The following is an 11,226-nucleotide window of genomic DNA, read 5'->3' as shown; positions in this document are numbered from 1 at the left end:
TAAGCCCCCAATACACATTGGGAACCTGTCAATGTAATGATGGTTTGGTCAGCAGCAATTTTGTCTGGCTCTCCCATACACATGAGCAATCCTGTGTCCTCCTTGGGAGAGACACTCCCGAAATAAAATATGACGGCTCTTAATCAATTGTTCTGGGCTTCCATACACATTAATATGGACAATTATGGCTGTGATCCGCTCCACTCATGCCCAGGTCTAATGACCTTATTATCTCCTGATAAATTTTGGTAAAGGAGTTTCGGGTCCAGGGTTTGTGGTCTGGCTCACTCTTTGCTACTCATACCTTTTTTATAGTTCATTGCATTAAAATCTAACAGACTTAGTCTTTTATTGCATCTGTCACATCCGCGTCTTTTACAGTCCTCTTCGCTAGTGATGTGCGAACGTTCTTGGATATGGAGTTATCTGAGCGTGCTCGGGGGCTAACCGAGTGACTTCAGCGTGTTCGAATAATAAGTTCAAGTCCCCGCGACTGTTCGACAGCTGCAACACATGCAGGGATTTCCTGTTTGTTAGGCGATCCCTGAACGTGTTGCTGCTTTCAAACAGCCACGGAGACTCGAACATGTTATTTGAGAACACCAAAGTCACTCGGTTAGTCCCCAGGCACGCTCGCTCATCACTACTCTAAACTTCTCAATTTTGTGACAAGGGCAAAATGTAGAACAGCAACTTGATTTTTGTGCTCTGCCTGAAACCAAGCTGTGCACTATTTCCCATGCTCTTATAGAGTAACCAACTATTTAATTTTTATTTCATCAATCAATACTGTAGACCACTTAATAAGAAGAAACTGTGTAATATATTTTAACAGAGAAATCTGCTTGTTTCTCTTCCTGAGTAACAAACAGAAAAACACACCCAGCTAATGGAGTACAGCATGATCAATCCAATATAAAAAATAATATAGATATTGGTATGTAGTCCATAGCCAGAGTATCGGACCAATTACGGACCCACTGATGTCAATAAGAGAACCACCACAGGACAACTCAGTGGAAAAAGTCCAGACTAATGCATAATTATAATTGCAAGAATACATTTTTTAATACAAAAAGGTCAATTTGACAGAAACATGGCTAAAAAGTGACAAACCGTGCTGCATATACAAAGGCGGTAAGAGGCAGCATGATATCCCCAAACATACAAAGAGGGGGCCCCCTGAGGAAGGAAGGTAACTTGGGGAGAGTCGGAGAGTGCATGTACCCCTGTCACACACCATTAGGTATGTTGCTACCACTATGATGTCTTTGTATTAACTTGTGTTGTTAATAATTGGGGATGTGTATACCTTTACTCTTTGTATGTTTGGAGACTTCTTCATATTTAGACTATTAGTTTTAAACTGAAGCTTCTCTTTAAATCAGAAAAACAAAGATGAGATGAGCAATTTCCCCTAAGTAGCGTTGTTTATTCCTGCCGCTATGACTTATCTATTAGGTCCATGCAGCGATAACTTTCTCTGGAGTTCAGTTTTAGCTCATTAAGCTGAGTGAAATAATTAGTTGTTCAAGTAATGTTCTTGCAGGAAATGTGTGCATTAAATTAAAATATGGCAGGATCTGAACAACTTGGTTTTCTGTGCTCTGCGCAGCATCTGTGCATTGTGCTCGGTTTTCATGAACGCGTTGTGATATCCCAGTCTGGTTTTTTTCACTTTTTTTCTCTGTCTCTATGCCCTTTTCCATCTAGGTTCAAAACTTCGTCTTTGGGGTCTGAGCTCCAATTTGCATGGTTGAGGGTCTTGAGATTGGGTATTTTCTGGATGAGGGTCTTGAGATTGGATACTTTCTGGATGAGGGTCTTGAGATTGGATACTTTCTGGGTGAGGCTCTTGAGATTGGATACTTTCTGGGTGAGGGTCTTGAGATTGGATACCTTCTGGGTGAGGGTCTTGAGACTGGATACTTTCTGGGTGAGGGTCTTGAGATTGGATATCTTCTGGGTGAGGGTCTTGAGACTGGATACTTTCTGGGTGAGGCTTTTGAGATTGGATACTTTCTGGGTGAGGCTCTTGAGATTGGATACTTTCTGGGTGAGGCTCTTGAGATTGGATACTTTCTGGGTGAGGGTCTTGAGATTGGATACCTTCTGGGTGAGGGTCTTGAGACTGGATACTTTCTGGGTGAGGGTCTTGGGATTGGATACTTTCTGGGTGAGGCTCTTGAGATTGGATACTTCCTGGGTGAGGCTCTTGAGATTGGATACTTTCTGGGTGAGGCTCTTGAGATTGGATACCTTCTGGGTGAGGGTCTTGAGACTGGATACTTTCTAGGTGAGGGTCTTGGGATTGGATACTTTTTGGGTGAGGCTCTTGACATTGGATACTTTCTGGGTGAGGCTCTTGAGATTGGATACTTTCTGGGTGAGGCTCTTGAGATTGGATACTTTCTGGGTGAGGCTCTTGAGATTGGATACTTTCTGGGTGAGGGTCTTGAGATTGGATACCTTCTGGGTGAGGGTCTTGAGACTGGATACTTTCTGGGAGAGGGTCTTGGGATTGGATACTTTCTGGGTGAGGCTCTTGAGATTGGATACTTTCTGGGTGAGGCTCTTGAGATTGGATACTTTCTGGGTGAGGGTCTTGAGATTGGATACCTTCTGGGTGAGGGTCTTGAGACTGGATACTTTCTGGGTGAGGCTCTTGAGATTGGATACTTTCTGGGTGAGGGTCTTGAGATTGGATACTTTCTGGGTGAGGGTCTTGAGATTGGATACTTTCTGGGTGAGGGTCTTGAGATTGGATACTTTCTGGGTGAGGGTCTTGAGATTGGATACTTTCTGGATGACGGTCTTGAGATTGGATACTTCATGGGTGAGGCTCTTGAGATTGGATACTTTCTGGATGACGGTCTTGAGATTGGATACTTTCTGGATGAGGGTCTTGAGAATGGATACTTTCTGGGTGAGGCTCTTGAGATTGGATACTTTCATTCAGGCAAATGATTGACATCTTGTTCCACTCAAAGACTATTGTAAGAGTAAAGACTGAATCTTTTTCGCCTTGAATGTCCATGAGCCATGTAAGAGGTTTGCTCGCAATGTTCTCTCCAATTTGGTTCTCTTTTTATCTGCAAGAGTAAAGAGCTTCTACATAATCGTAGGGGGGCCTGCATGGATGGTAAATTATATGGTCATCTACTGCACAGAAAATATGTCAGGTTTTTGCTTTTCATGAAATAACTGCTGAATGGCAGAATCACTTCTCTTAAAGGGAATCTGTCAACATGATTTTACTGCTGATACTAGTGGTAAAGCCTTATAGGTCTTAGAGCAACAATACAAATAATACATGTTTTGTAGTAACCCTATGTGCCAACGCTGAGAAATCGAGCTTTAGGCATCAAGCAAATTAGGCTGGAAGTGCATTGTGGGCGTGTCTGTGTCCTTGGAGACATTGACACGCCCATTCCTATTGCACTTCCAGGAAAACTTACATGTGGCTTCAAAGCTTGATTTCTCAGCACTGGTACATCAGACCACTACAAAACAGGAATCATTTTTATTGTTGTAGTGGGACCTATATAGTCATACCACTAGTTTGTCTAGTAAAATCGTCCAAATACATTCCCTTTAAAAATATCTTGTCGTAATGGCCATTGAGCATGGGATGAGCAGTGCAGTCTTTCCTCCGCGTTTCCATCACACCTTGTTTCCTGTATCTTTTATAAGCATACAGAATAGAAATGCTTCGGTTTACATTTTTCCATCGGTGTATGCTAAAATGTTTGTTTGTTTTTTTTCCTGAGGTATACAATTGCCATTAAGTAGCACTGGGTAATTTTGGAAAGTGCTTCCTCCGTGGAATTCATAGATCACCATGGCTTTTATACAGATTGTTTAGAGAGCAGATGATAAAACAGCGTGAACTTCTGTATTTAGGGGATCTTGTTGATGGGAGATTAATTTGATTTATAACATCGGGGCTGTTGTAGACTCAAGGCTCCTTAATGATAATATACTGCAGCATGTGGAGGGGGTGCAGAGCGGCTGCATTGTGGAAAGGCAATAATCCAGATAACGGCTCGCCACGGATGACAATACTTTAACTTTGAAGAAAACATTATCATATTGAATATTTACTGACTTCACATCCGCACATTCTCCAGATATAAATATTTATGTCCATTGCATTCTGAAGTCTTCTTGGCCAGAAAATCCATATTTCGCTTTAGCTCTGATGACTGATTTACAACGCAGTGACAATGCTCTGTAATATTGCTCCATGGTGGTCGTTTTTCGTTAAACATTTGACAGCAGTATATCTTAAAAACTCAAAATGGAATAATAAAATGAATATACTGATCTAGTCTGCTGGGAAAGTGACTTCCATATTGGAGATCTTGCCTCCATGATCTGTACAACTGTATGGGTTGTATCTTGTGTGTCTGATATAGGTATATTACACTTTGAGCCCTATTAAAGACCGAGACCTAAGACCCCCATTCATTGAAATCAGGGGGATGTCCCAGCTCACCTCTGACAGATGATATCAGTGGAGATGAGCATCGGCCAGTTTACATTTAAATTAATTGTCCACTACATTTTTAATTATAAAAATGGGCCCACACAAACCTACCTACTAGTCCTCGGCCATTACTCGGCTGCGCTGCCAGTGTTCCCCGCTGGTATCGTCACCCCCTCTTCTGTTGGTGTATGTTATGACTGTTTCAGCCAGTCGCTGATTGCCTGCAGTGGTCATGTGATGCCCAAGCCTTGAACTAGGAGACAGTCTTTCTGCTCAGATGGAGCGTCACCGCTGCAGCCAATCGGTGGCCACTGTTTTTTTGTTGTCTCTTTTCTCCTTTTTTAAGAACTATGGGCACATTTTTTAAATCTAAAGATGTAGGGTACAACCTTTTTAAGGAACCTTTCACCCCACCGCCCCCTGGCGTTTTTAACTAAAAGATCCACCTTGTGCATCACTAATGCTGCATTCCGTGAAGGTGGCTCTTTTTTGGGGGCCCCTTCCAACGCTGCAATATCACTTTTTATAATTTGCCCGTCATAAGTTCCCATCATGTGATGTTAGTCAAAGGGCAGTGCAAACTGCGCATGCCCAAAAAAGGAACTTACAGCGCAGGCGCTGGGGACATTAATGAAGGCAGAGGAGGCTGCGCCTGGAGCACGGAGGGGCCGAGTGATGGCTAGGAGGCGTTTGTGTCCGGGGGGGAAGAGACGTGCCCCCTGGACAGACTTAAGGTATGGTGGGCAAATTGTAGAAAGTGATATTGCAGCGTTGGAAGGGACCCAAAAAAAAAGAGCCACCTTCACAGAATGCAGTATTAGTGCTGCACATGGTGGCTCTTTTAGTTAAAAACGCCATGGGGGGTGACAGGTTCCCATTTAAATCATAGTTACATAGTTATTAAGGTTGAAGGAAGACTATAAGTCCATCTAGTTCAACCCATAGCCTAACCTAACATGCCCTAACATGTTGATCCAGAGGAAGGCAAAAAAAAACCATGTGGCAAAGAGTAAGCTCCACATTGGGGAAAAAAATTCCTTCCCGACTCCACATACGGCAATCAGATTAGTTCCCTGGATCAGCGCCCTATCAAGGAATCTAGTGTATATAATCTGTAACATTATACTTTTCCAGAAAGGTATCCAATCTCCTCTTAAATTTAAGTAATGAATCACTCATTACAACATTATACGGCAGAGAGTTCCATAGTCTCACTGCTCTTACAGTAAAGAATCCGCGTCTCAATCTTTTCGTTTTTCCTGACAGATATGACATGATGTCTGGCAGCAGCTTACTCTGCGCTCAATCGGTTCAAAATGTCGCACAGTTCACGTTAAATATTTGTACCAAACAAAGATAAATACTTTTTTTTTCGTTGAGGCCAAGATAGCCATTGCTGAAGCAGATTGTCGTAGGTCAGCGTATGACTGTTTTTTTGGAGGAAAAGGTGAACAGAGCTGTCGGGACAGTGGCATGGCACTTTCCTAGTTGCGCTGCTACTTGACTTTAGTGATTGACGTGATTTACAGCTTTTGGACCCCCACCATTCATACATTGGTGGCATATACTAGAATCAGGCTGCTAATATCATTTTACCATCCAGGAAAGTGGTTATTGACGATCACGGGCACGACTCTTCACTTGTGCGTTGCACCTAGATAGCAGGATACATATATTTTTCATATGACTTAATGTCCAAAGTACAATAGTAAAACGGACAGATTATGGTTTATATGGGTTATGTGAGTTACCTGCAGGCAGAGTATAATTTGTGTAAAATTAGAATTATATAGGGTCGTCAGACATAAGGACAGCCTTATTGCTTAGATATTAGGTCGTGTAGATTTCTAGCCTCAAGCGCATGTTTAGCTACCGTGTTATCGTACCAATAAAGTGATATTACCGTATTAATGCTCTTTTTATTTTATGGCTTTTCCAGCTTTGATTTCTTACTTGCGCTGCTTGTGACAGTAAATGAGGACAGCCCTCTACAATGTGGTCACCGGTGCAGTGTGCTCTGCTGCAGGGTATGATGATTGTGCAGAATTAAATGACCCTCCATAGAGGATCTGGGGGCTACGACGTGCCACATTACACAGCGAATTAGCCATTAAGACTTGATGGAAATCTCTTGCTGTTTAGGGAGATGGTTGCCAACATTTTTTTTTTATGTATGTATTGTTAATGACTGAAACAAGCATTGTAATGGTCGTCTTTACACATGGAATCGTGCCTGGAGCAAGGAAATGTTTCAGGATGATAAAAGAATTGCTAATTTTCTGGTCATTTAATGTTACCGTGTTTGCAAAAGGTCCCTTGTCACGCCACTACGCCTGAACGTATACACAAGATACCTGGCTGTAAAGAGTTACAAGCCTCGCAGACCGTAAATGTAGGTGCCTATTTTTAAGCATTTTTTTTTGTTTTCCCAGTAGGAGCTATGTAAATTAGCTGGCAAAGGTAGAAAATGTGTATTTCAGGGAGCCATTCTCTACTTAACGCATAGGCACACAGGCTTTTCTTGCTTCATAGTGTTTTAAATGATCCATCTGGGAAAAGATTCTGGAAAGACAGCCTCCTCCCGTCATTACATTTGATTTAGTTTGAGTGTTGCTTTTATAATTAAATTGAAGGTTTCTTTTTGGCGGTGCTTTAAAGAATATATATATAATATATACAGTACAGACCAAAGGTTTGGACACACCTTCTCATTTAAAGATTTTTCTGTATTTTCATGACTATGAAAATTGTACATTCACACTGAAGGCATCAAAATTATGAATTAACACATGTGGAATTATATACTTAACAAAAAAGTGTGACTACCTCTTGAAGCTCATCAAGAGAATGCCAAGAGTGTGCAAAGCAGTAATCAAAGCAAAAGGTGGCTACTTTGAAGAACCTAGAATATAAGACATAATTTCAGTTGTTTCACACTTTTTTGTTAAGTCTATAATTCCACATGTGTTAATTCATAGTTTTGATGCCTTCAGTGTGAATGTCCAATTTTCATAGTCATGAAAATAAAGAAAAATCTTTGAATGAGAAGGTGTGTCCAAACTTTTGGTCTGTACTGATATATATATATATTCGGGAAACATGTTAAGTCTTCTATAGTATTGCTAACTCCTGAAATGCAGGGAGGCAACCTTACAATGTTCAAGTCAACTTATGAACAGGTTTCATTTTAATAGGACCCACGCACAAGACTTTTTGGGTGGGAGATTGTCTGTAAAGTTATTTCTCTGTTAGATTACACAAAATGTGATTATTTTATTTGTAATAATAATAATAAAAGTCTTTGGCTGCTGTCACATTGCGTCCTGTGTCCCCGTTGGGACATATATCTGAAATCCCCCACAAAATAGGATCTGGGCGTATGCGCCAACTGGGCCAATAGCCTGTATTGGTGACGGCAGAGCTAAGTCGGTCTACTGCGTCTGTGTCCGCATTCTGTAGGCCTACACTTCCAAAAGAAGTGCATACGGACCCCGTTTTGCAGGTGATTTCAAACGTATGCCCCTACAGGGACACAGAACGCATTGTGAAAGCACCCTCCAGCGGGTTTTTTTTTTTACCGCTGGAGTGGTGCCCCTAATCTAAGTAATCTAAGTTCCGTGACACTTAGTGTTATACTTACCAGCCACCGTTGTCTTCTGTTCTCATCACCGCTCTGGTTGGTCTTCTGCAGGTTATAACGTGCTGGATCGCTCCAGTGTTTGCTGAAGTCGCAACTCAATGCAAGTCAGTAAGAGCCAGAACAAGGATCTTATAGACTTGCATTGATAGCTGTTTGACCAGCACTGTGAAGGGAATCAAAAGAGCATCAAGGGGCAAGGCCAATGGCCCCCAACAGTAGACATGCGAGAAATGCAATTTTATCTACTTCTCAGGCTACTTTCACAATAGCGTCAGTACGGGGCCGTTGCCATGCGTCGGCCCGACGTACCGACGCAAACTGCAAAAAAAAATGAACCACGGGGGCAGCGGATGCAGTTTTTCAACGCATCTGCTGCCCCATTGTAATGTCCGGGGAGGAGGGGGCGGAGTTCCGGCCGCGCATGCGCGGTTGGAAATGGCGGACTCGACGCACAAAAAAAGTTACATGTAACGTTTTTTTTGTGCCGACGATGCGCCAAAACACAACGCATCCGTCGCACGACAGATGCAACGTATGGCCATACGTCGCAATGCGTCGCTAATGCAAGTCTATGGAGAAAAAACGCATCCTGCAAGCACATTTGCAGGATGCGTTTTTTCTCCAAAACGACGCATTGCGACATACAGCAAACAACGCTAGAGTGAAAGTAGCCTCACGCAGTACAACAAAAGGTCATTTAAGAACTGTGGTTTAATTTACTTACACCCCATACACATTAGATGGTCGTGGGCCGACCGATACTAATGACGCTATTGCGTTTGTGTCCAAGAAAAGCAAGAAGAAAATAAATTTAATTTACAGATTTATATATAGACACACATACAGAGTATGTCCTGATATTATCTTAAATCTGTCATTGGTAGATGTCCCTTTCCCCAGGCCCGCCACGGTTTATATTTTTGAAGTGCCAAGCAGCATGAAAACAAAGCGAGTTGCAAAGTTAAGTACAACAGACATACTCGAAACTTGCAACATTTTTCTTGTAAAAAAAATAATATACCGTAAGAATTTGCTTCTCCTGCGTATGGAAGAAATTTAGGTCCATATTCATGTTTTTGTTGTTTTAATCCTAAACTATAAAGGTTAGTTTAAAGTTTGAAAAAGTACAGCGAGAAGTGAGAATAGATTGACAGCTATATGTATTTAGGCCGATTTGTTAGCAACAAAGCTAGAAAAGAGCACAAATTTGAAGCTAAAAGTTTCAATTTTCTCTTTATAAACATCAGGCCTACATTTGTGAAGATAGACATCTCATATGCCAGTCCCCTAAAAATATAATGTGCTAGGAAAATAAGTAATTGGGGAAAGGTTGTATTGAGATTGTTATCCTAAAATTTGGTAACGTGATGAGAATTAAAAGATGATTGGATATTCGGATAGTTGACTAGTCATTTTCTATATGGCATGAGGACCTTTTGTATGTCTGTATAGTTTTATATTTATTACATCTACCTTTTTCTTCATATTCAGACTCTTTAAGGAGAAGAAAAAAGACATCAAAAAAGGACAGCACTAGAGAGAAAGCCTCAAGAAAAGAAAAAAGTAAAGAAAAAACAAGGAAAGGAAGTTCCACAAAAGAAGCTTCTGAAGAGAGGGATAAAGAAAAGACACGTCACAAAGATAAACACAGTGACAGACAGTCCAGCAGATCAGACAAGAACTCTAAACACTCGTCACATTCAAGAAGCTCCCGCAGATGATCCATTCTAGTACATTACTATCGATTTTTCATTTTTTTTTCTTGCTCTTGTAATATAAGGCTTTATAAGTGGGGAAGTAACTTTTAACAAGCAGTTTATTGTTTTTCCTGTTTTTTTCCCTTGGTTTTAGAGGCCCCAAATTCACATCTTAGCTGGTGACTCCTGAGACGGAGCTGTGCTATATTAATGGACATTAAAGCTAAATAAAAGCTGTATTTTAGCAGCTGTGATATGAAATCTTCACTTTGTTTTTGAACCTTATTTTTTATGTCTATTAAAAAGTGAACTTTTCTAAAATCGGTCAGGTTTGATCATCTTTTTCTTACTCAGATCAATCTACCGTATATACTCGAGTATAAGCCGACCTGAGTATAAGCCGACCCCCCTAATTTTGCCACAAAAAACTGGGAAAACTTATTGACTCGAGTATAAGCCTAGGGTGGAAAATGCAGCAGCTACCGGTGAATTTCAAAAATAAAAATAGATGCTCCATACCGTTCATTATGGCCCCATAGCTGTGCCATATAGTGCTCTGCACCATTCATTATTGCCCCATAGATGCATTATAGAAAGCTGTGCCATATAGTGCTCTGCACCGTTCATTATTGCCCCATAGATGTACCATAGAATGCTGTGCCATATAGTGCTCTGCACCGTTCATTATTGCCCCATAGCTGTGCCATATAGTGCTCTGCACCGTTCATTATTGCCCCATAGCTGTGCCATATAGTGCTCTGCACCGTTCAGTATTGCCCCATAGCTGTGCCATATAGTGCTCTGCACCGTTCATTATTGCCTCATAGCTGTGCCATATAGTTCTCTGCACCGTTCATTATTGCCCCATAGCTGTGCCATATAGTGCTCTGCACCGTTCATTATTGCCCCATAGCTGTGCCATATAGTGCTCTGCACCGTTCATTATTGCCCCATAGATGTACCATAGAAAGCTGTGCCATTGTTGCTGCTGCTGCAATAAAAAAAAAAAAATGCCATTCTCGCCTCTCTTGCTTGCAGCTCCTCAGCGTCCCGTCCCAGCGTCTCTCCGCACTGACTGATCAGGCAGAGGGCGGCGAGCACACTATACGTCATCGCGCCCTCTGACCTGAACAGTCACTGCAAGAGGATGCGAAGACAGAGCGGCGCCCGGCGTGTGGAACGCGGACAGGTGAATATGTAATACTTACCTGCTCCCGACGTCCCGCTCCTTCCCCCGGACAGCTGGTCTTCGGTGCCGCAGCCTCTTCCTCTATCAGCGGTCACCGTTACCGCTCATTAGAGAAATGAATATGCGGCTCCACCCCTATGGGAGTGGAGTCCATATTCATTACTTTAATGAGCGGTCCCACGTGACCGCTGAACAGGGGAAGAGCTGCGGC

General features: G+C 42.0%; 1 protein-coding gene across 1 annotated transcript in view; it reads left to right on the top strand.

The window, feature by feature from the left end:
* The window catches only part of CWC22 (CWC22 spliceosome associated protein homolog), a 100,442-nt gene extending 90,293 nt beyond the window's left edge, over positions 1 to 10,149 (top strand). The window contains exon 19 of the mRNA XM_069733225.1: positions 9,621 to 10,149. Coding sequence (XP_069589326.1) covers positions 9,621 to 9,850 — 230 coding nt within the window. The 3' untranslated portion in view covers positions 9,851 to 10,149. The remainder of the gene's footprint in view (positions 1 to 9,620) is intronic.
* The last annotated feature ends 1,077 nt before the right edge of the window (positions 10,150 to 11,226 follow it).

This window comes from Ranitomeya imitator, chromosome 7 (genome assembly GCF_032444005.1).
Source record: "Ranitomeya imitator isolate aRanImi1 chromosome 7, aRanImi1.pri, whole genome shotgun sequence".
Taxonomy (NCBI): Eukaryota; Metazoa; Chordata; class Amphibia; order Anura; family Dendrobatidae; genus Ranitomeya; species Ranitomeya imitator.
The sequence above is the reverse complement of the archived record's forward strand: the minus strand, read 5'-3'. Positions and strand labels throughout refer to the sequence as shown.